The sequence below is a fragment of the Carettochelys insculpta genome, chromosome 5 (assembly GCF_033958435.1).
Source record: "Carettochelys insculpta isolate YL-2023 chromosome 5, ASM3395843v1, whole genome shotgun sequence".
In the NCBI taxonomy this organism is placed as follows: Eukaryota; Metazoa; Chordata; order Testudines; family Carettochelyidae; genus Carettochelys; species Carettochelys insculpta.
The window spans coordinates 45,875,001-45,900,408 of NC_134141.1; the positions used below are offsets into that span (position 1 = coordinate 45,875,001).

Genomic DNA, 25,408 nt, shown 5'->3' on the forward strand with positions numbered 1-25,408 from the left:
GCATGGTGGTGTCCCCCACAGGGATCTCCCACTGGGGGATGTAGGTCCCCGTCTCCTGCCGGCGGCACAGGCCCGAGTTCCAGAATACCCAGGCGTCGTGGGTGCTGCCAGGCCAGCCCACATAAATGTCCATGAAACGGCCCCGGCTGTCCACCAAGGCCTGAGCCCTTCTGGTTTATGTAGCGTCCTCCACTTTGTTCTGGGGTGCGGATGGGGATGTGAGTCCCATCCAGAGCCCCAAAGCAATTGGGGAAGCCCAGGGTGGCAAAGCCTGCGATGGCGGCATTCGGGTGCCCAAGCCTCACGAGCCTGTGGAGGAGCAGGGCATTGATGGCGCGGACGACCTGCAGGGGAAGCACATGGGAGAGCACCAATGAGGGGTGTGCAGGGTGTGTGGCCCTCCCCTGCCAGGGCCCCCCTCCCCTTCCCTCCCCTGCCAGGGACCCCCTCCCCTCCCCTCCCCTCCCCTGCCAGGGCTACCTCCCCCTCCCCCCGTGGGTTCTCTTACCTCCATGAGGACAGCCCCGACGGTGGCCTTGCCGACGCCAAACTGCTGGCGCACGGATCGGTAGCTGTCTGGAGTGGCCAGCTTCCAGACAGCGATGCTGACCCATTTCTCCACGCTTAGGGCATGCTGCATGGCAGTGTCCTGGTGCCTCAGTGCGGGGGTGAGCCACTGGCATAGCTCCAGAAATGTCTGCCGGCTCATCTGAAAGTTCTGGAGCCAGCGATCGTCGTCCCACTCTCCGAGCACCAACCGCTCCCACCAGTCGGTGCTGGTGGGGTAGCTCCACAGCCAGTGGCGTATGAGGCGGGGGGGGCGGGGTGCTGCAGGGGTGGGGGCTGAGTCCTCCTACCCTGCGGGCAGCTCCTCCTCTGTGGCAAGGATGTGCTCAGCTGCCTCCTGCATGGCATGGAGCAGGGCAAGCACTGCTCCTGCAGGGGCGGCTGTGTGGACCTCTGGCGGCTGCTGCTGCTGCGGCTGCTGCTGGGGGGCCATCATGACTGCGTCGCTCGAGGTGTGCGTGCCTATGGCTCTGCAGACTGTGTGCTGTGCAGGCTGATTGTGTCTGGGAGGGGCCCTTTAAGGGGGCGGCTAGCTGTTGCCCCAGAAGCGCTAGTCCACTCTGTGACCTTGTCTGCAGCTGTGCCTGGCACCCTTATTTCGATGTGTGCTACTTTGGCATGTAGACGTTCCCTCGCAGCGCCTATTTCGATGTGGTGCTGCCTAACGTCGACGTTGAACGTCGACGTTGCCAGCCCTGGAGGACGTGTAGACGTTATTCACTACATCGAAATAAGCTACTTCGATGTAGCGTTCATGTGTAGACGTAGCTATACTGATAATATTGCCAAGGGAGGGCAAACTCTTTGTCTGAAGGATCACATCAGATTATGAATACTCACAAACTGGGGGTTGGGGGCCAGGAAGAAGTGAGGGTTCCAACTGGGGTGCAGGCTCCAGCATGGGGCCAGACATGAGGATCTCAGGGTGCGCGAGGGGACTCTGGCCTGGGGCAGGGGGTTGGAATGTGGGGGTGGGATGGGAGGTCTCTGTTGGGGGGTCAGTCTCTGGGGTGGGGCCAGAGATAAGAAGATCTGGGTGCAAAGGGAGCTTTGGGACTCAGGGGTTCAGAAGATGGGAGGGGGTGAAGTTGCAGGAGGGGTGTGGGGGTGCAGGCTCCAGGTTGGGGTGTGTGTTCTGGGGTCGGGCTGGGAGTGGGGGTGCTGGGATGCAGGAGAATGCCATGGGCTAGGACCAATGGATTCACGTGATGGAAGGGGATCAGGGCTGGGGCAGGGTTTGGGAAGCGGGAGAGGAGAAGCTCAATAGTGAAGGCTCTAGGCTGCACTTACCTCCTCAAGCAGCCCCCAGAAGCAGTGGCATATTCCCCTTTTGACTGACTCCTACATGGAGGTGTGGCCAGGCAGCTCTGTGCACTGCCCCCTTATCCGCAGGTACCACCCCTGCAGCTCCTATTGGCTGCCATTCTCAGTCAATGGGAGCTGTGGGGGCAGTGTTGGGGTGCAGGCAGAGCTGGCTGGCTGGCTGGGGACATGCCGCAGCTTCCGGGAGCGATAACATGCATGGAGCAGGGCAAGTCCCAGACCTTGCTCCCCATCAGGGGCTTGTGGGCCAGATTAAAAGGTCTGATGGGCTGTGTGCAGCCTGTGGGCCATAGTATGCCACCTCTGGTATTACTTGTTGAGACTTTTATAGCACTGTATAGCAGCAAACATGGATCTCTGAGCAGGATACATCAGTGCAAAGTGTAGATAGCAAGAGTTAAATGAATCATCTATGGTATTTTTAATTGCTAATGTAAACACTTTAGCAATGCTAATCAGTTGTACTGATTTTCTGTTTTGATTTTCCTTAATAATTAAGCAAAAGATCTGGAATGCAATCAAGTTTTACACTAGGGGGCTCATGCAAATGATTTTTTTTAATATACTTTAAATTTTGTTAAATGTATGTGAAAGCCGAGTTACTGAAGTTGGGCGAAAAAAGAAACACAGTATATAGCCTGCATACAAAGAAATTGTCTGTTTTAATGGAGGAAATCATCACTTTGTTGGTATTATTAAACTGAAAATGCAGCTGCTTTTATTTGTTTTTAAACTGTACTCCACACTGAATACTTCGGCATGCTATGCTGAATGAGAGGGAAGTTACAGAGCATGAAAATGTCCTTAGTTAGGCATTAGTTTTGAAGGAATGTTTTACTAAATTGGGCAATCTTTGTGATTTCTTCTTCACAATTTTTCCAAAGAGAACATGTTTCTTAGATTTTAAAAATGAAATATCAAACTGCTTGTGTATTTATTTTCTATTCTATAAAGGAGCTTCCATTTAGTAAATCTCTGTTTCATGTTACTTCTGCATGCTCCAGTACATTTTTTTTTCCACTTCAAAAATAATGCATCAGTGGGCTTTTTGTTACTCTGCAGTTAAACAACTCAGAAACTTCTTTTTGTTTCAGATGTATTTGTTTTACCAAAAATATTTTTATGACTTTACAATTAAACTCAGTTGGGGAAATCTATTTTATTTTTACATCGTAAGTTAGAATGGTTTTTGCTCAGATTTTGGAAGCCACGTATACATGTAGATAGAGTCATCCAAACAAGATATAGGGCCAGATTCTCAGCTGGAATTAAGTGGTGTCACTCCATTGATGACTATGGAAACATGCCAATTTAAACCTGATGAGGATCTGGCTCAGTACGGTATATCGATAATAGATCTTCAGTAATACATCTATAAAATCATTGTTTCAGTCTAATTTCTACTTTTACTCAACAATCAAAGTCCAGTTTGTAAATGGATGATTTTTGTTTGAATTGGTGACTCTGCATATATAGCTTCTAATTTAAGTAATTGTGTTTTAGGAGATTGCAAATTGCTGCTTACCAGCCTTCATTCTAGCCTTTTGTTTGAACAATAACAGGCTGGGTCTTGAAAATTAAAAGCATTTCAATACTTATTTTAAAAAACAGTACCTGAAAACTGAGCTACAACATACTGAAAACAATTGAGCATCATTAGAATATATTTTTATAGTGAGGGGTACTTTTGATGGAAGGGGAGTTGTGCTACCAGAGAACTTTATGACTTACAGGCCGTGTCTACACTAGCCCCAAACTTCAAAATGGCCATGCAAATGGCCATTTCAGAGTTTACGAATGAAGTGCTGAAATACATATTCAGCGCCTCATTAGCATGAGGGTGGCCACGGCACTTCGAAATTGACGCAGCTCTCCGCTGTGCTGGTCGTCCCGAGGGGGCTCCTTTTCGAAATCTGCTCATAGGAATTCCATCTGCTCATAGGAATAAGGGGACTTCGAAGTAAGCGGGGTCCTTTCGAAAAGGAGCCCCGTCGGGACGAGCCGTGTGGCGGTAAGCCACATCAATTTCGAAGTGCCGCAGCCGCCCACATGCTAATGAGGCGCTGAATATGTATTTCAGCGCTTCATTAGTAAACTTTGAAATGGCCATTTGCATGGCCATTTCGAAGTTTGGGGCTAGTGTAGACATAGCCACAATCAGGGATTTCATATCAGATATCAATAAAATGATTTTTGCAAATAACTGACAGTTAAATTTAGAAGCACACCTAAAGCTTGGGATGACCGGTGAGAAAATATTGCAAAATTTTGCAAGTTGGTTAAAAAATGCATCATTAACATATGCTCTTACATGGAATTATGTGTCTGATTCTGCAAGGTATAGAGAAGTTCTTGGAGGTTGTAGGCACCCAAAACTCTCGTTGAAGGGTTTTCTCGACATCTGGCAGGTTTGAGTAGTATCTCTCTCTCTCTGTCACGCGCGCACACACACACACACACACAGGGCCTAAAAAAGCGTGACATTTATTTATTGTTCCTTGTTTGTTTATCTGACTTCCATTTTTCCTGGTGATTTTGTTGTTAGTTTCACCATCCCAGACTGGGTAAACAATAATGTTATTAAAATATCTTAACTGTGATGCAATGTCCATGCAAGGAGGATGTTTTATGTATTCAAGATACGTTATTTCCAAGTACAGGTGGGAACTCCCTGCTCCAGCAGCCTCGGAACCTGACCAGTCCCGAACAAGGGAGTTTGCCAGACCAGGGAAGGTGCTTTTGGCTTCTCATCCCACCACCCCTCCTTGCTGCTGGCTCTGCTTCCACCCCAGCTGGCCTCCTACCTGTTGGCACTTCTACCTACAGCCACAGTCAGCCCTCCTACTGTCAGACCAGCTGGACTGTTCCCAACCCCAGTCCCAGCCCTGGGTTCTCTGGTCCTGGAACATCTGTGGTCCTACTGGATCACAGGTGTTGCCAGACCAGAGAATCCCAGATTTGGGAGGTACAGCCTGTACTGTATAGGATACAGTTCAACTCTCTGTACTGAGCATCATCCGTGTATGCAGTGGGACGTGTCTGTTCTCAGAGCCAAGATCACAACATGTACCCTTTTCACAGTGCATTAAACCATCGCTGGTCTAAGATCAGCCTTGGTTTTGCAGTAATTCTTATCATTTCCATGTAAATCTTATCTGAAATGTGTATTTTTCTCATTTGCCTAGGTCTTCTCTGATGGTATGCAGGCACCACTGTGTATCATGGCAACTTATATTATCTAATTGTTCTCTTGTACTACCCATTCTTCTATATGCATTTCTAGGATAAAGGTTTTTATGAAAGATGCTATACAACAGAAATGTGTTTTGACTCTGTCTTGTCTTGTTTTGTTTTTGTTTAAAGTGAAATAGGGTCTTATTAAATTGAGAGACTCATAGGGCTAAATACTTTGTCCCTAGAGTCATTCTGTGAACAACCTCTGGCTGGACTTTTGGACAATGCTCGGCCAGTTGTGTCTTTCAGTCTGACTGGGAAGATCGCTGCTTCTCCAGTCTTCAGTCTTTTCTGAGCCAAAGATGTCTGTTGTTTAAATTTGCATGTCAGCTAGTGATACAGACTGATAATCACCAGTATGTAAACTGAGGCCGTCTTACACAATTTCACGTGTGACACAGGTCTAGGATGACCAGACAGAAAGTGTTAAAACATGGGACAAAATGTGGGAAATAGTTGGCATTTTTATAATCAAACTCCCAAATATCTGGGTGGTTCCTGTAAAATTGGAGCCATCCTATATTGGTCTCCAGAGGTGCCATAGTGCGTTTGCTCACCCAGTGCCATATTTATAACCGATTTCTATTTAATTTCTGGTTATGAATTCTATTCAGGAGAGCATTGTATTTGTATTACTAGGTTGTCGCCATGTGACTTACTATTAAATGCTTGCATAATCTAGTTTGAGGTCAGATTCTACCCTGGTGTACCCAATAGAGTTTCACCAAGGAAGAATTTGTCTCATACCATGTATAGTTTGAATTTTATCTTGGTGTAATATAAATCACGTTTTTTTACAGGTCATTTACTTGAAAAGATGATTATTTATTTGAGCTGCTTTGTGTGCTTCCCGGTTGTACTCTTACACCACTGGATGGGGACAACGTTATCCTTGAATCTTGAAGATCCAAATGTGTGTAGCCACTGGGAGAGGTAATATTTTTGTTAGTAACATAGACCTGATCTATATCCTTAGTTGCTTCTGAACATATTTCTTATTTATTTTATACTGGACATTCCACATGCTTTAACGTGTTTTGTAAAATAATGAACTTGGGACTTGATCCAGCAGTTACAGCAAGGGGAAAATGCAAAATTAGGGTATATATACTTGTGTAAATGGGCAATCTTGGTTTACACTGAAATGCAGTCATCTCTGGGGTAGGATGCAGCACTGCACAACCATACAGGGAAAGAAGTTAATAAGAATACTTTATCCAATTAACTCAGCAGGGGAATTTGCATATTCAGAATATAATTAGCCATATTGGAATTGGGCCAAGTATGATTAGGGTGCTTCTATCCTTTTCAGCTTTCCCTGAATCTAAATTAGAACTTGTTGGCGTAATTTTTTGATGAGATTCAGAAATTTAAAATGTATGGCTATAAATTCATCAGTCTAGTTAGTCTGTTGCTTTTATGGTAATTGTCAATAAAATGGTCACATTGTGTAAAAAAGATTAAACAATAAGCATTTGTTTTCTCTTCTTTTCATGTGTAAAGATTATAATAATAAAACTATACCTCCTGGTCTCATTATCATTATTTAATAGAGCCTACATCTGATTGGCTAGTCAGTGAGCCAGGCTGACTGTTAGGTAGAGAACATTGCTAGGCTATTCTGCTGGTTTCAGAAGTAAATTGTATTATATATTTAAGTGTTGAGAGTATTTATGGGCATTAATAGAGCCACATGCCTCATGGTGATATGTCTGCACTTTACGGGCTCTTTATCCAGAATGGCCTTTAAGGGCCTGGTTCAACAAATGCTCTGAGATCATGTGGAACATTTCAACTTTCTGGCCTCAAACTCCACCATGCCAGTGAGATGATACAAAAACTTGTATTTGTTGATCTATATCAAGTCATAGCTGACTAAATATGCCAATGCAGTACAGGCTTGCAAGCACAAAGCCACGTACTATTTAATGTCCCATATGTTGTGTGTGTATATATATACACACACATATATGTGTGGGGAAAGGAGGAGGCAGTACTGGGGTGGTCTGGGGAGAGGCTGTCCTTTGCTGTGGGGATGGTTCTGAAGAAAGCTACAAGAGAAAAGTAAAGAAAAAGAAAACATTTTACTGCAAGATTTCTTTAACATAAATAATCAAGGGCTTCAAAAAACATTAACATAGCAAATCTGCCTAGTGAATCTAACTTCCATCGTTCATTCACTCATCCATTTTCCAGGGCTTCGGGGGTGGGTGGGGAATGTATAAAAGCACAAACTGAAAAGTGACATGGCATTTACATGCCCATTCAGAACAGACAACAGAGGTACATAGTGCATAAAAGAGTAACCAACAACTACCAGCCTGTCGCCACTTGTGTCATTGGTATTCCTAAACACTGTAAGAGACCTGCCCAATAATAAAACCCTCATTACATGTGAACTGAGATCATAGTAGGAATGAACAGAGCTGGCCCTGTGTTAAATAAGAAGTGCAGAGCCCCGGGGAACTTGAGGTAACCTCCAGAACATTTGGTTGGACAGGGTATGACAGCTGGATGAATTAGTGTTGTTTGTCTTTAGGGGGATGAGGGAACCAGCAGGGAGTGGGTTCTGGACACTTGGAAAAGTTGGACCCCACAAGAACCCCTCTGAAATTAAGTGATCACAAAAGGAATGAGGGAGGATTGGGTAGGTGCACTCTGGGAATAGACTCTGACAGATCAGGGACACTAAATATGTGGGGCCCTATTTGGCTACACATTTGGCATATGGTTGTGGCCAGCCCAGGAATTAGCACCATAGCAGAAAATGTACCCTTAACTCTCATATGTTATAATCCCATTACTCAGTGAAAGGCTGATTTATTGCCAGCACAAACAATCTGGGTAAGAATTTTCTAATATGATTCAATTATTCTTTTCTGTGCTGAAATGTAGGAGGTTGGCACTTGCTTCAATGGGTTTTCTTCAGACTTTGTGTTCCAAACCATGTACACTTATCCACTGGGTTGCACCTGTTGTTTGGCAGGAAACAAAACTAAATCTTTTAAATTGCATTTCTTGAAAGGCATTTTAAAACTGAGTTTATTTTTAATGTTCTGTAATTTCTGATCCTTGTTCAATTAACACTTTGACGCCTAAATCTGTTACATTAATTTTCCACAAACAATCGGCAATAATCATTAACCATATTTCTAAGATTTCTGTTGTTTTATTATCTAAGCATACCATAACTTTAGGTATGTGCTTTATCATCCCCCCTAAGTTATTTCAGTCACAGTTTTCAAAGTGAATTTCAGGTACAGTGTTTTCAGACACTTCTCTAAGGGTATGTCTACACAGCAAAGTTATTTCAAAATAGCAGCTGCTATTTTAAAATAACTATGTGGGCATCAACACAGCCCAACTGCTATTTCAAAATAATTTCAAAATAGCGGATGCCTGATTTTGAAATTGGTAAACCTCATTGAATGAGGAATTGCGCCTATTTAGAAATAGTATTTCAAAAAAGGGGCTGTGTAGACGAGGAATAGACCCTATTTCTAAATAAGCAATACTGTGTCCAATGGCTCTATTTCAAAATAGGCTGTGTTGTGTGTAGACACTCTTTTTCACAATAGGTGAGTGACATTTCAGAATGAATTTTGTATGTAGCTGCACTATTCTGAAATATACTATTCTGGAATATCTCTTCCGGAATATCTTATTCAGGAATAACACTGCTATGTAGACATAGCCTTAAAGTCCTAGAAGATCTTCTTTCTCTACTTTCTCTGGTTGGCCAAGAAACCTCATTTTATGGCTCCAAACTTGGCTCTCAAACTGCTCGGTCAGATTACTTAAAATCTCATTCCCTTGATATACCTATAGGAAAATGTGTTACAAATGTCAGACTTTTTTATTTCCCCAATTTGGTCTTCACTTGAGACAATTGATTTTTCAGATTTACATTATTTTTCTTTAAACAATCTATTCTTTGTTCCATTTGGGCAGATATATTACCCACCAGAGCAGTCACTGTCTTCATGAAGAACAATTTTCTTTTTTTTCAGAGAAGTCTGCGATTTTTTAATTTCAATTAATGTCTTCTAGCTGTTCTTTAAAGATGGTTGGTTCTCTTCTTAATTAAGCTTGCACTTTGTGATGAGCTTCAGTTTTATGTGTGGTATTTGTTGTTTTCAACTCTAATCTTGATCAGGAAATGTATCTGTACAAGTGGATCTATCCATTACACTACTGTGTTTTGTGTCGTATATTTGTGTCGTATATGTGGAAATTGCAACATGGCAGACAGTTAAAGACTAAACAAAGTAATTTTGTGCTTGGTTATCTGATAATACCAGCATAACATGAAGTTATTAGGTTGTTAAGATCTGAACTGTAGCAATTAATTGTTTTCCATGGCATAAGAGGATGGACAAAGTTATAATTGGAATAAGAGCTGTAAAATCTTACAACTGATGCAGATGTTAGTCTTTGGTTAACTGTAAGGTCTCTTGTTAAATTTTTCTCATTGTAACAGAGAGAAAGTCGTGCTAGTCTGTATACTATCAAAACAAAAAAGTAGTCAAGTAACACTTTAAAGACTAACAAAATAATTTGTTAGGTGATGAGTTTTCGTGGGACAGACCCACTTCTTCAGACCATAGCCATACCAGAACAGACTCAATATTTAAGGCACAGAGAACCAAAAATAGTAATCAAGGTGGATAAATCAGAAAAAAAATTATCCAGGTGAGCAAATCAGAGAGTAGAGGGGCAGAAGGGGCGGGGAGGAGTCAAGAATTAGATTAATCCAAGTATGCAAACGAGCCCCTATAATGGCCCCAGAAAATTTCCATCCCTGTTCAAACCATGTGTTAATGTGTCGAATTTGAATATAAAAGAGAGTTCAGCCAGCCTCTTGTTCAAAAGTGTTGTATCATCAACAATTCATGGCAAAATAGGGCTCAGTCATTTTTTGGAAACTTCTAAATGATTACATTGGTTAATTATCATTTCAATCAACGTAGAATTATTAACGTCTTCAGTCAATCAGAATATAATGACAACTTTCTTTGATAACAGTACCTGAAATTAATTGCATTTTTCTTAAAAATTTGGCACAGAATGAAAGGATGTCTTTAAACAAACAAACAACCCCTCCTAACTTTAACAATCGCTTGTGGTCTTCTTTATATTTAATACACTTGCATGAAAATATTAAGGAAAAAATAAATTTACAGCAGAAGCTAAATTGTAGGCATTTATGTTCTTCAGTTAGGATGGAGGTTACACTTGAACCTCTTTAATCTGGCATCTCTGCGAAACAGGGTACGCTGGATTAAAGAATTTGCCACACCAGGGTGGGTATTGTGGCTTCTGGGTGTGAGGGGATCAGGTAGCGTTGCTTACCTGTCACACTGCTTCTAAGGGAAAACATGGGTTTGTGCTTCCACTGCTCCCAGGCTATGGGAGTGGTGGTGAAGAGCCTCTCAGGAAATGTGTCACTGTCCTGCCATTCCCCCAGCTTGTGGGAGGGGAGCAGCAACATGCAGAGCCACTTCCTTCTCCTCCTCCTACCCGGGTCCGTACAAGGCAACCTAGTAGTAGAAGGGAACCTAGATCTCAGGTTCTTTGTATAAATAACACGTCAACAATTGTTGGTTAAGATGAAGACCTTCCCACACTAATAATTGCTCCTGTGCATGGGGAACATGCCTATTCCATAGTTCACTACAGCGAGGCAGGGGACTCAACCATCTTTGTCCTCCCTGTTCCAAAACGCCATCATGAGGAGAGACTTCAAGCCAATGAGTTCTGTCCATTTTGGAGTTGTTGCCCCTGATTGTTAGGCACCCTGGGAAGAACCTGCCACTCCATTTGACATCAGTTTTTGGTAAGATGGTAGGGAAATCTTGTGTCAGCTAATTGCTTCCCTGAAGACCTTTACAAAATTTTCATAAGTTGTAGTTTGACTTGATAGCCACAGGGTCTGCCCTGAGCAAGGGGGCACTATTCAATAGATAGTGTAAAGCTGAAATTATGTACAGACCTGTTTCTTAGGGAGGCTCAAGCAACTGCTTTTCTGCAGGTCTGCATCTGTGAAGGTAAATGTGCGTTGAGAAGGACTGTCAAGTTCATAGTCGTATATTGCTAAATACGGATATAAATATTTCTAAGGATTATTGACTGTCCCTCAAAGACGGGGGTGTGTATAGTCATTATTCCTAGCTACAGCTAATCTCCTGAGGTTGATTATTTTTTGAAAAAAGAGAAATACTGTAAGCATACGCTTGCTTAATAATCTGTTATCTTTCTCTTCAGTTATTCAGTCACAGTTCAAGAATCATATCCACATCCTTTTGATCAAATTTACTACACCAGCTGTACTGACATACTGAACTGGTTTAAATGCACACGACACAGGTAATTTATAAATATGAACACTTTCAAATTATTCATTTGCTATAGTAATGTATGAAAGATGCATATTTTGTGTGTTAAAATTGCCTGGTGTACATCAACTACAGTGAATAAACTGTCTAACAGTTACAGTTCAGCTCATGTGGAAAATGCTTGACTAAATCGGTCACCATTTTTAGGTCATTTTTCCCTGTCAAGGTCATGGGGTCTGTCAACCTATCACATGTGTGGTGTGTATCTGATGGAAAGGGACCAGATTAAAAAAAATTATGTGATGTACCTAAAAATGATACCTCTCAGCTCTAAGGACTAACTGGGCAGAGGTGTAAAATGAGGCATATGACTTGTTGCCACCTTTGGAGAAACAAAACATTGCTTTCAGGAAGATGAAGAATTGTTCAAGGAAATCCCCTTTTTTGCATACGAAAAATAAAGAAGGAATGGGTGACTCAGAACACGTTCCACTAAAGTTAGCATTTTGCAAGGTCCGAGCCCATAGAGTTGTGCTCTCTTCCTCTAAATTCTGCAGTATGATTCTGGCCCTGAGACCCTCGTTAAATCTTTAGGAGGGTAATTTCCAGAGCTATTGCCTTTGGAAGTTAGAATTTATAAACTGTGTCTACACTATAAAAATAGCTTTAAAGTTGCTTACTTCAAAGTACAACTTTGAAATAACAAGCTTCAAAGTTTAGCGTCTACACTCCTGGGAGTGGAGTAAGGACTTCAAAGTTGGGCTCCCTTACTTCGAACTTCGAACAAAATAGATTTGGCTTTACTGACTAATAAATTTAACATTATCAGCTTTCCATTCTGGAAGTCTGCCAACTTTGCCATCATAAACCTTAGTTTTCAGGGACCAACAAAAAAAATTCTGATTATTTGCCTACGTACAAGCTAATAGGTTTCACCATCTCAGGTTTTGATACTCTTAGAATTAGTGTCTTCAAATGCAATATTTTCTAGAATAAAATCAAAGAACTACACAAGACGGATGACCAGCCTATAAAATCACTACTTCGAAGTAAGGGAAAATATGTGTAGACACTCTGCAGGCTACTTCAAAGTAGTCCCCAAACTTTGAAGTAAGTTCCTAGTGTAGACGCACCCATAGTGATTTTATAGGCTGGTCATCTGTCTTGTGTAATTCTTTGATTTTATTCTAGAAAATATTGCATTTGAAGACACTAATTCTAGGAGTATCAAAACCTGAGATGGTGAAACCTATTGGCTTGTATGTAGGCAAATAATCAGAATGTTTTTTTGTTGGCCCCTGAAAACGAAGGTGTATGATGGCAAAGTTGGCAGACTTCCAGAGTGGAAAGCTGAAAATGTTAAATTTATTAGTTAGTAAAGCCAAATCTATTTTATTGTTTGTTTTCTGTTTCTTTGGTATTATGTATCAACCCAAGATGTTCCTAAAGATAAACATTGTTTTACATCAAAGCCATTGTGGTAAATTGAATATCCATTTATTTTTTGTTAGAATCAGTTACCGTACTGCCTACAGGCATGGAGAAAAGACGATGTACAGACGGAAATCACAGTGTTGTCCTGGATTTTATGAAAGCAGGGAAATGTGTGTCCGTAAGTTCAATTTTGTATTGCTTTGAAATTCTGTGTGTTTATCAAAATGCTGGATTCACCGCTTTTCAGAGGTACACTCGTGGAGTTTGAATTACCAGGGCCTCAATTTTCCCATCCACTGAGTACATGCAACTCTCTTTTGAAGTTATTTGTTGTTGTGCATATGTGGATGACAGGCTAATTGGACCTCAGATGTATAAGGAGATACGTTTGACATGGTTTTTATTAGTGACCAGCTGACATGAAGCATGTTGTACAGTACAGGTATGAGTGTGCTTTCCAACAGGATACATTAACACTTCATACTAGACTCCTAGGGCAACACAGGCCCCTACTCTGAGCAGAGGCCAGAGTTGAGCTGCCTTGTGTACAATCCCCACTGAGAGCCCAAGTAGTATAGTCATAATCTACAGGCTTCTCTCCACCCGTTGGGATGAATCATCATCCTCTCCCAATGTGCCTGCCCAACTTTGGGACTGTTAGCATCACCTGAGAGAGAGAAGTTGAGCTCAGCTCCTGTGCGCAAATAAGGGAAGCTTCTTGTTTGTTTTCTGAACCCTTCATCCCCTCTAAAGCAAGAAAGAGCTTTGTCTTAAAATCATGTTTATTAAAGAACACAGGAAAAAAGCAAAGCAAAATGATGAGCTGGAAGGGCGAAATGTAAAGTGCATAGTATTAGCAGGCTGACAAAGGTCTGCTGGAAGTGTTCTCATAATTGTGCCACAAAATGAAAATCTAGTGCTCTGTAAGTGTTCTAATAACAGGTACTTGTGTTGTGATAAGTAAGGATTAGTGCAATGTATCTTATCCTGGGGATATACAGATAAATAACATCTGCTAAATATACTTGTACAATCAGAGCTAAGAAATGAAGTAATGCTGTAATAATTCAGTTTTCAGTATCAGTTCTTTTTCCCTGGCTTTTACATATTATTGGAAGAATGTTGGTTCTGTATCTCTGAGAAAAGGGTGGAAGTGCCCACAGAATTCCCTCTCTGTCACACACATAGGCTGGGTCTACATGTGCCCCTTCCTTTTGAAAGGGGCATGTTAATGAGCAGGTTTGAAAGATGCTAATGAGGTGCTGCAATGAATATGCTGCACCTCATTAGCATAATGGCGGCTGCGGCGATTCGAAAGTGTGGCTTTTGAATCGTGCACTGCCCGTGGAGACAGGCAGCGCACAATTCAAAAGCCACACTTATCTTATCTGTGATAAGAAGAAGGGCTTTCAAAAACTGGGGGGGTCCTTTCGGAAGGTCCTGTCTCCATGGGCAGTGCGCAATTCAAAAAGCCACACTTTCGAATTGTTGTGGCCACCATTATGCTTATGAGGTGCTGCCTATTCATTGCAGCGCCTCATTAGCATCTTTTGAACCTGCTCATTAACATGCCCCTTTGGAAAGGAAGGGGCATGTGTAGACCCAGCCATAGACTATTTGTGTCTATAATTATTGTTTATTGTATTGATCTTTGCATATTGCTTGTAAATTTTAGGGGGCAAAGATAAGTTTGAGAGGGAAGTATGGATCAGGTGGGGTGACAAGTAGAGAATAAGGATTGTATGATAATGGGGAACAGGTTGGATCCTTTCATTGATTGCTTTTCCAGAAATTTTAAGGATAGGGCTTCTAAAAATTGTAGATTTTTTTTGTAAAGAAAGTCATATTTAAATTTTCTGATTGTGAGTAAAAATACTACTTTACATGTTGTATGCATGAATTGAATACTAGATGAATGGTTATGCTGTAGTAAAACTTGTGAGACAAAACATTTACTGTATTAAGAAAGCATCAGAGAGAAATATTTTAACAAAATGATGGATAGCCAGACATGTATAAACAAGGAGTCCTGTGGCTCCTTAAAGACTAATAGATATATTTGGGCATAAGCTTTTGTGGGCAAAAACTCACTTTGTCAGGTGCATCTGACCAAGTGAATTGTTTCCCACGAAGGTTTATGCCCAGATAAATCTGTTAATCTTTAAGATGCCACAGGACTCCTCGGCTACGTCTACAGTAATCCAAAACTTTGAAATGAATGGCCATGCAAATGGCCATTTCGAAGTTTACTAATGAAGCGATGAAATACATGTTCAGCGCCTCATTAGCATGCCAGCTGCCGTGGCACTTTGAAATTGCTGCGGCTCGCCCAGATGAGGTTCCTTTTCAAAAGGACCCTGGCAACTTTGAAATCCCGTTATTCCTATCTGCTGATAGGAATAAGGGGATTTCGAAGTTTCTGGGGTCCTTTCGAAAAGGAGCCCCGTCTGGATGAGCCGTGCGGCGGCGAGCCACAGCAATTTTGAAATGCCGTGGCTTCTGGCATGCTAATGAGGCACTGAATATGTATTTCAGCACTTCATTAGTAAACTTCAAAATGGCCATTTGTATGGCCATTTTGAAGTTTTGGGCTAGTGTAGACAGGGCCCTCATGTTGGCAGACACAGGTTAACACTGCTACCACTTTAATACTTGTCTGAAATGAATAACTATCATTAGAACTTGCAATGCAGACATGTTTTCAGACTGTGATTAGAACAGTGCAATGTGATTGGATAAATCTTTTTGTCTTTATTAATCAATTTGCCTGGGAAATAAATGTTGGCACGCACATTCAATGTATCTGTTCCTTACAAACATAAAGTGGTTAATTCAATTAGTCAAAGTTGGTCTTCTGCATATTGTGAATATGTATTAAAAGTAACCTGTGAAACACATTTTTGCACCTCAAAATTAAACCTCATGAATGTCACAATACATTATAGGATCCTCATTTTTTAATATAACCTCTTTAGAATATGAAAATACCACAATAAATTCATTGACTTAAAATTGTATTTGTGCATGTGAGTAACCAAGGGCAATGAGTTAAAATGAACTTTCAGACTTTTTAAAAAATCATGATTTTACACGGCTGCCCCACCACAAGCAGACACAGAATTTTTCTTTTTATTTGGTAAAAACAGTCACGCCCATTTAGGGAACTAAATTTGATATCAGCTCATATTATTAATGTTTGGTATGGAATGCCTCCTTTTGGAGTGAACATCTCTCGATTTTTATGTGCTTCTATGACAGCTGGGGGTATCTAGCACTAGGCAGGAGGAGCTCAGTAGCTAGTAGATTGGAACAGCGATAACACTGTTTGGTACCATTCTCTCTTGCAGCCTGTTCTCATTCATTATGGACTTGTGCAAACCACATAAACAGATTACTGAGAGGACTCAAAGATTAATCTAATTAGCATACACATCTTAATATTGTAACCAAATGAAGGAGATTACTGTAATCCTTGGAAACACACCATCCTGCCAAGGACTGCTGGAAGCTGCACTGGGTGCTATTTATTAGCTAGATCACTGTTTTATGATCTGTGTCCAGGCTGGGGAGAGGTTCTTTTCCATCAGACTCTGCAGAGGTCTCTGCAAAACCTGGCTTGCTATAGCTGCATGGGAGAAATAGGAATGTGACCTAAGAAATGTATTTATATTATTTACTATACATATGATGTATATTATTTTTAAAATATTTATATTATTTATATTTAACTGCATCTTCGTACAGTATCACATTCTTGAGGTCTGTGAACCAAATGCAGTCTTCTTACTGTTTCTTGAGATTCACTTAGTTTACCTATTCACGCCTTCTAATGATACTCCACCTTGGGCTTATGAGCGAAGCAAATAAGTCCTGGCCTTTCATGTGGCTCATGAAAATGCAACTCCTCCCTGCCTCCCAGCCCCTGTATATCTATATAAACATCTTGTTACAGCACAGCATAGTGATGTGAATTTGCTTCAGCCCTTGTTACACTATGGCATGAAGACACACTAATAACTCTTCTTCAGACAAGGCACACTATTTACATATAGCATTGTGACCCTTTTGTTTTTCTCCAGCTATAGGTAGTATCCAGTTTCTTGTGAGAGAGATTGAGCGCCTTCAGCCCAACAACTGGAAAGTTGTTCAAATTCAGATTCCATAACCATAACATGATAAATGGAGGAGTGTTATCTTATGCACTTGATCCATATCAGCTGCTGCTACTCTTTGGGTAACAGAGAGGTATTTTAGCATTTCAAAAGCAGGATTGTTTGAAGTTGCAAGTGAGATGCCAAAGAACGTGCTTTAATGTAGGGACAGGGAACTGCTCCCATCATAGTCCTGCTGACTGAAGTAAGCTTGAATATAATACAATGATGATAACACAGTTGGGGTCATTTATAAGTATTACCCCATGGTTTGCCACTATAGATAGACAGTAGTTCATACACACGCTTGCAATATGGTCAAGTTCTTTCCCAGGAAAATAAGTTCTCCTTTGTCCGCTGTGATGGTTCTGTGAAAGAGCTCTTCTTGCGACAGCAGAGAACTACGTGTTTTCATATGGTACCTTATGCAAAGTATCACTGGCAAAACCCATCAGAATAGGCTTCCCCAAGAGAAGACAGTATCTTAAACAAAGCACACATTCAGCCGAAACAAAAATAAATAGAAACTAAGAACTACTGGGAAGGTATTGTTAGTGATTACTTTTGGGTGTGTCTGTCTGGAACCCTGGGCTTAATTGTATTTTGGAGACAATATACGCAGGAGATGTTAGTAAAGTAACTTTTTGTTTTCCGCAAAACATTGGTTACTTTTTAATTTGTCACTAGGCAGGCAAGCAGGTGGGAGGGATAGCACTGTGGTTTAGAGCATTGGCTTGCTAACCCCAGGGTTGTGAGCTCAGTCCTTAAGGGGGCCACTTAGGGATCTGAGGCAAATAGATTTAAAAATAAAATCAGTCTAGGATGGTAAGAGTCCCTGATGTGAGGATAGGGGAGTGGGTTCCATGACCTCTGAAGGTCCCTTAAAGGTCTATGAGGTAGGTATAGCTCCTGTCTCTAATAGGCCATGTCCACCCTTAGGAAAAAACTTCAAAATGGCCATGCTAATGGCCAAATTGAAGAATATTAATGAGACACTGAAATGAATATTCAGCACCTTATTAGCATTCTGCTGGCTGCAGCACTTCAAAAGTGCTATGTTTTACTCACAGTGGCTTGTCCACACAGGTCCTTTTTGAAAGGACAGGAATAAGGAGATTTTGATGTTTGCAGGGTCCTTTCAAAAAGGTCCCCGGTGTGGATGAGCCGTGCACAAGCAAAACACAGCATTTTAGAAGTGCCACAGCCAGCAGCATGCCAATAAGGTGCTGAATATTCATTTCAGCACCTTATTAGTATTCTCCGGTTTGGTCATTAGTATGGACCTTTTAAAGTTTTTTTCTAAGTGTAGATGTAGCCTTATAGGATTGATCTAAAAGGTGAACAGTATTCTATTTTCTTTACTAATAAGTGCTGAGGGAGGCTCTCTAGCAGTACCGCAAATTTGACAGCAGTGCTAGGCCTTCCTCGGGTGGCAAGAAGATGCAACAAAGCAACCCCTTACCACCTTTTAGGTCCCAGGTCCCACCTTTGCGGACTTATGACGGGGTGCACACTCAGTTGACGCGGACCCCACCAAACCCCCCTTGGGCAGGCAGGAGCTAGGAGGAGCAACGAGACAGACAACCGGATTTTTTCCAAACACTTACATTAAATTTATTAATTCTTTAAGGAGGGAATGGAATATTATTGCATGTTCTTATTTTAGCAACAGTACACACTTACTTGAGTTAAAAACAAGGTGTTCATATTAACACTAAAGTGACGTGGTTTTGAATAAATTAGGTGTAGAGGTAGGGTGTTGTAGAGGTAGGTTGTTGTTGAGGTAGGTTTGAAGGAAGTTGTATAGAGGTAAGTTGTATAGAGGTGGGTTGTTGTATAGAGGTAAGTTTGAAGAAAAGTAATAAATATAATAAATATATAAATATTAATAACTATATAAATATATATGTGTCTTTTCTAAAATAAAGGAGGGGGAGGGCGCTACTCCTCTTACCCCTACCGCGATCGGGTCTCTACTCCAATCCAAATATTAATTATGGCCAATGGAGGATTTCCCTCTCTATTGAGCCAGAAAAGAAAATAGGAAAGAAGGGAGTCCACGCCTTCACCTTAGTGTGTATTTTCATAATATGTTGCTAGCAAGTGACTACAAATTCCTCCGTAAGTGAATATTATTAACTAACAACTAATATCTAGAATTAATGTACTAAAATAATTTAACAAATTTATCTTATTTACTACTAAAATTTCCAATAATTTAACTAATTAAATAACATTAAAAACCCTGTCTATAAATACCAATTAATTATAATAAAAATAACAGTTCTAGATTGAACAGGCTTGTTAAGTGTCCTTTTTTAAATTAGAGTCCAGCCAGAGGCCAGCAAGGCCTGGCCTTGGGGTCAGGCCCCCGGGTACTGCCCCTACCCTGCCAGGCAGAGACACAGCAAGGGGATCAACCTTGCTCCCCCACTGGGGGTCCCGTTGCCACTGACTGGAGTGGGGATGTGGTGTCTGTCGCTCCACACAAAGCGCAGGCCTGTCAGTGAGGATACTTCTCTCAATCGGTGTGTCATGTCCGGCAAATGAGTCAGGTGTGGTAAGCAGGTCAGGTCCGGTGAGTGTGATGGCGGGCCCTGGGTTTCACTGAGCCAGCCGCGCAGTACCTGCACAAGTGCAGGCCAGTTCGACAGCTGGTAGCTTCTCCATAGGGACACCGCTTGCTGCTGATGCCGCTGTCGCTGCTTGCCACAGGAGCGTGGGTGATAGGCAATCTTGCGCTTCCAGGCGAGTGGTGTGCAATCTTGCACCTCGGATAGGTGGCAGTGTTCACCTCTGGCGTGCTCGGCTCTTCTCTCTTCGCCTTTTCAGGCTAGCCTAGGGACTGGTGGATGTTCCATGGAACCACGCCTTCCCGTCAAGGGCCGCAGAATGGGCTGCGAGCCCTGCTTTTGTAGAACGTTCTCATGAATATGTATGAGAGTATTAGCATGCAGGCAAAGTCTTCTAACAGGTCCTCACTTTGGTGGAAGGTTGTGGAAGTTCTCCAGACCCACCCAATCAGAGCACTGCATGCAAATCTAGGGTACCCATGATTCATGAATATGGATGATCTGACAGAACCTTTTCAAGTTGCCAAGGGAGCTAATGGTCAAAAAGTAACCATTGGAGTGCTGCTAACTGGCAGGCTATGACAATTTGAAGCTTCATGTGTCTGAGGGGATTTTTGCTCACAGAGCCCTTCCCCTCCAAAAGCATGCTATCCCTGACTCACGGGGGCAGTTATGTCCACAGTGATGTTTAAACACAGCAATAAGATGGATAAGTTATACCTTCTTCACATAGTGTAGACAGTCAGCCTTTGAAATCCACTGGGATGTTAAAATATATTTACAAAATTCTTTATCAAGTTAGTTGGGTCTCTTACCTGAGTCACAGACTTGTAACAATAATTTTGTTGACACAGAACTCTTGTTGCTTTTTATATCCTTTTTTAAAATAATCAAGTAGCCTCAAGGAGTTAGTAACTTAGCCTTTATTGTGTGTAAATCTCCTAGGCTGTTTTGGGGACAGGGTGGAAATTTTTTCTTTCCATGGGGTCAAATTGGTAGAGAACAGGGGATTTTTTCACCATCCTTAAAGCACCTTATTTTCCATTGCTGTCCTGTTTTCAGGAGGACTTTGGCATCTTACTATTTATTGCCCTAAAGTGGCAAGAGTTACAACATATGTCATTTCACAGCTGGCTTTTGAAGAGTTACAGTCCAGAGGGAAGCTTCCTCCCTTGGTAACATTTGGATTCTCAGGGGTATACTCTTTGGTGGCATCTACTCTATGAGATAAATTTGAATTTAAGGCAGTTAGCTCAGTATTACCAGGTGACTGTCTTCACTGTAAATACCATTAGCTCGATTTAGGCTGCACTTACCTCAAAATTACAAAATTGCAGTTACCTGACAGCTATAGTGTCAAGCTCGAATTCAGAAGGTCAATTAAAGGCCAGCGTGGAAATGTCACATCTTAAAATCAAATTTATTAGCCTCCAGAGGTGTCCCCTATCTATCCCACAAAGCTATGCATGCTGCACCTGGCTCCCAGCTCCCTGCTACTAGCGAGAGCAGGGAAACTGACCAGGCTGCTGGACTCCTTTGGCGGGGACCAGGCATCCCATCGCTGTGCAGCTCAAGCCATGCGCGGGGCCAAGCACACCCCTGCCCCCCGCTGGGCTGCTGGAGCTGTGTGGAGCCAGGCACCCTGCTACCAGGCTGCTGGAGCTGTGCACGGGGCCACGCACCCCATTGCCGGGTAGCTCGAGCTACGTGGGGCCAGGCACCCTGCGGCCAGGCTGCTGGAGCTGTGCAGGGCCAGATGCCCATGGTCAGGCACCCACCCTGCTGGTGTCTTTGGCCACCTGTGACCAGGCACCTCCAGCCAGCGGGCTCCAGCAGCTCTTCCATCAGAGCTGGTGAGTGGCAGGTTTTTTTTTTTTTTTTTAAACGGGTTTTTTGGGGGGATCGGAGTGTTTTGGATTTTTTTGGGGGGGTGTTTCTGGGAGATTTTTTTGGGGGGGAAGTTGGGCTGGGACTGGGTCTGGAGGAGCCTGTGTGGAGTGGGAGTAAACCCTCGTGTTGAACAGCCTATGGGGAAGAAGCGACAGCCCTATTAGTCCATTAAATGGAGGGCTTACTATACTAGTGGGAGCTGGGAAATTGACCAGGGCTATTGCTCTGCCAGTTTCCCAGGTCCCCCAAGCTGTTGGACCCAGGAAACTGACAGCACTGCTCCTCCTGGCTCAGAATGAGAGGCTGAGGGAACTGTGGGATAGGTTCCCACAATGCACTGCTGCAACAGTCGATGTTTGGTGACTTCAGCGTGGAAGCAATGTGTTGAATTTGTTGGAAGCCTGTGGGAAGTGAGGATACTCAAAATCAAATTTAGAAAAATCGGCATTATAAAATTGATTTTAATAAATTCAGATTTATCTTATAATGTGGACATAACCTGAGTCTACTGTTACCATCAGGAAGTGGGATTTTGGAAATGGAAATGAGGGAAAACATCAGTTCTGTATATGGTTCACTTTTCCTGGCACTGAATACGGTGCTATTTGATTAACACATGAACACTTGCTAGTTCCACAATTGATTCTTGGCATATTACGATTGACTTTTACTGCTAGCACCTTTATTATGCAGCTGTAAAAAAGCCCTATATAACCATTGTTTATGTACAAGTAAGTAACACTATCAAATCCTGCACAAGATATAATTACCATAGGATGATCAGTCTGAAATCAACAAGATGAAATTTCATAAAGCTGCGTGGTAAATTACGACACATTGGAAGGAAAAATCAGATGCACAACTATATGATGGGGAATGACTGGCTTAACAAATGTGACCTATGAGGAGAGGTTGAAAAACCCTGCTTATCTGAGGAAGGACCTGATAACATTCTTCAAATATGTTAAGTTCTGTTATAAAGAGTATGGTGATGAGATGTTCTTCATGGCCACTGAAGATAAGTCAAGAAGTCGTCAGTAGGGCATGGAACAGAGTTCACATCACACTCCCTGTCAGTACCTTGCCTGATCCAGACAGCTGACCAAATGGGTGATGAATCCTGGTTACATGTCACCTGAGGTATGTTACGCAAACACTAGGAAGAAGTGATCAACTTAATCTGCAGCAGTGGAGATTTAGATTGGCTATTAGGAAAAAAAATTCATAACTGTAATATTATTAACCACTGAAATGCATTAATGTTGTGGGATGTGGCTGCTCTGTAGCACTTCTGCTGGCCAAGTGTGGACCTGCTTTGGTTTCCCTCACTGAGGTGATTCTCCTCTTATCTTTTCATTCAGGTTGGCACTGGAGATGCGTCTTAGGTCCCTTTCAGCCACATATTTCCATTATTCTATGGCCTGGTTTGAACCCCATGTTCCATATAATGTCATCCTTCTTAAAATTAGATTCCAAAGCCATTACCATGGATGCATTTGAAAAAATCTGCCCAGCAAAAGTCTAAGGCCATTCTGACTGTCAAGTTGACACACTAATTATGTTTATGAAGGCAAATTTGCTAAATTAATAAACTATTGTCCATTGTCAGCTGAATGAAATAGTGCCAGCTATTTGTTTCTATGTGTGGATAATGCCTTTGCAAGTGCGACAACCTGAGAAGAAAACCTTAGGTGACCTCACAGAGACCGCTGTTGCCTCAATATATTCTTATTAGGCAACCAAAGCACAAATCTTTTGCAATTTTGTAGCGGAAGACTAGGATGGATTGCTGTGGAGTGGCAGGTTCACCCCGGAAACATACCTCTGAAGTGTGGTAAAAAAGCTTTTGTCAGCATCCTTTGCTAGTGGTAGTTTTACTGTGTCCACAAATTAGGCATTTATGCTTTAAGAAATAAGAACAGTTTTTCCTTTAGACAAAGAATAAGATCCCTGTGCAAGTCATCTTACATCTTTTTGTGACACATTGCATACGTCTACAAACACTTTGGCCCTATTTGCACTTCCTTCCACTGGAGCAGATGCTGTGGCTTTTTGGGGGGCCAGCTCTGAATTTCACTTAGGCTGTGTCTACGCTACAAAAATAACTTTGAAGTTGCTTACTTCAAAGTAAGCAACTTCAAAGTTGAGTGTCTACATGCACCGTAATTCAAAGTTAAACTTCGAAGTAGGGCACTACTCCATTCCTGGGAATGGAGTAAGGACTTCGAAGTTGAGATGCCTACTTCAAAGTTACCTTCAAAGTAAGGGAAAATGTGTGTAGACTTTTTGCTGGCTACTTCGAAGTAGTGCCTAATTTCGAAGTTAACTTCAACATTAGTTCCCAGTGTAGACGCACCCTTAGAGTTTTAAAATGACAGAATTTGATACGAGAACAACAAGAAGTCCTGTGGCACCCTATAGACTAACAGATATTTTGGAGTATAATCTTTCATGGGCAAAGACCCGCTTCATACGGTAGTTTTTGCCTCACACAACATTTGTTAAACATGCTGGCTTGAATTCAGATGCTTTGAGCCAAACAGTAACCACAGAAGATGTATGAGAAACCATTGTTTTTATGAATGTCAGTGGTGTCCTGAGTATGGAGAGAAAAATGTACTCAGTTGGATATATTTTTGGATTTAAGGAGAGTGACTAAGAAATGTTTCATGGCCCTCCTTTCTCTTCTTTCTTATGCAGATATAGGATGTGATTGCACCTTTCTTGTACAGGTTGAACCTCTCTACTTCATCACCCTTGGGGCCAGACCATTGGGGAATTAGAGAATTTGCCAGACTGTGAGAGGTCAATAATATTGTCTAGTAGGACTACCAACTCTTTCACTGCTTACTGGGCTCTTAGAAGACATTAAGTGGTAAATTACAGCTAAATAACAGCACCAAACGCTGAGAACCAGGACTGGTGACTGTAAATAAAGTTTATGGGACCACAGGAAACTTGGCCATGCTCATGATTAAGTGGTTGTCTGACTAACTAAAATCATTCCCAATTACAGATGTTGCTGGATGAGAGAACGCTGGACTAGAGAGGTTCAAAGAACTTAACATTAATTCAAGTTTACCCTGTGATGTAGGTATGCAAGTAATATGTACCTCAGTTTTATAGATGAGGAATCTGTAGTCTGCCCAAGGTGACCTAGTGTAAGTCTGATGCACAGGGTTAGAACGCTTTGGGTCCCACTTCTGTTCGCCAGACATTAGACCGCATCTCTTAGAGTTGAGCATGCAACAGTATTTGAACAGCCCTAATGGAATTTATTTTGACATTTTGAATTTAAGGAAGTTGTATGGTTATAAAATACATGTTAAGCCTGAAAATTGACTCACAGGCGGAACTATCAAACATGAATTTACCAACAATTGTTCTTGTTTTTAAAAGATAAGTGAGACAAAAATATAAAACAACTGGGATGGGAAACAGCTACTGTGTGGTGTTCTTTTGTTTGCCTTTATTTTGGTGTTGGTGTAAGATGTTCTTATTGTTATCGATTTCTCTTTTTGACAGCTCACTGTGCTGATAAATGTGTCCATGGTCGTTGTATTGCTCCAAACACCTGTCAGTGTGAGCCTGGCTGGGGGGGACCCAATTGCTCTAGTGGTAAGTTTATACCTGCTACTGCCTGTCTTGTTCTGTTTTTACTGTATTGTCCTTTTTAGAAATTATGATAGATCCTGTGTTTAATCCCCAGGTCACTGATGAAGGAGTGTTCTTGGATTCACCAAAGTGTGTCAGAACACTTTGTGTGGTCTGATTTCTCTTGTTTATTCCAAAGAAGTTGTGGCGAGTGCCAATATTAGATTAATTAGTGCTAATTAAGTGCTAATTAGTTAGTGCTAATTAAGTTATCCTTATTGACATGGCATATTGGATAGGGCTCCAT

At 41.9% G+C, this 25,408-nt stretch overlaps 1 protein-coding gene across 1 annotated transcript in view; it reads left to right on the plus strand.

Moving 5' to 3' along the window:
• MEGF10 (multiple EGF like domains 10) overlaps positions 1 to 25,408 on the plus strand; it is a 151,825-nt gene that overhangs the window by 34,900 nt on the left and 91,517 nt on the right. Inside the window, exons 2-5 of the mRNA XM_074995035.1 lie at positions 5,925 to 6,057; positions 11,389 to 11,490; positions 12,971 to 13,071; positions 25,033 to 25,125. Coding sequence (XP_074851136.1) covers positions 5,942 to 6,057; positions 11,389 to 11,490; positions 12,971 to 13,071; positions 25,033 to 25,125 — 412 coding nt within the window. The 5' untranslated portion in view covers positions 5,925 to 5,941. The remainder of the gene's footprint in view (positions 1 to 5,924; positions 6,058 to 11,388; positions 11,491 to 12,970; positions 13,072 to 25,032; positions 25,126 to 25,408) is intronic.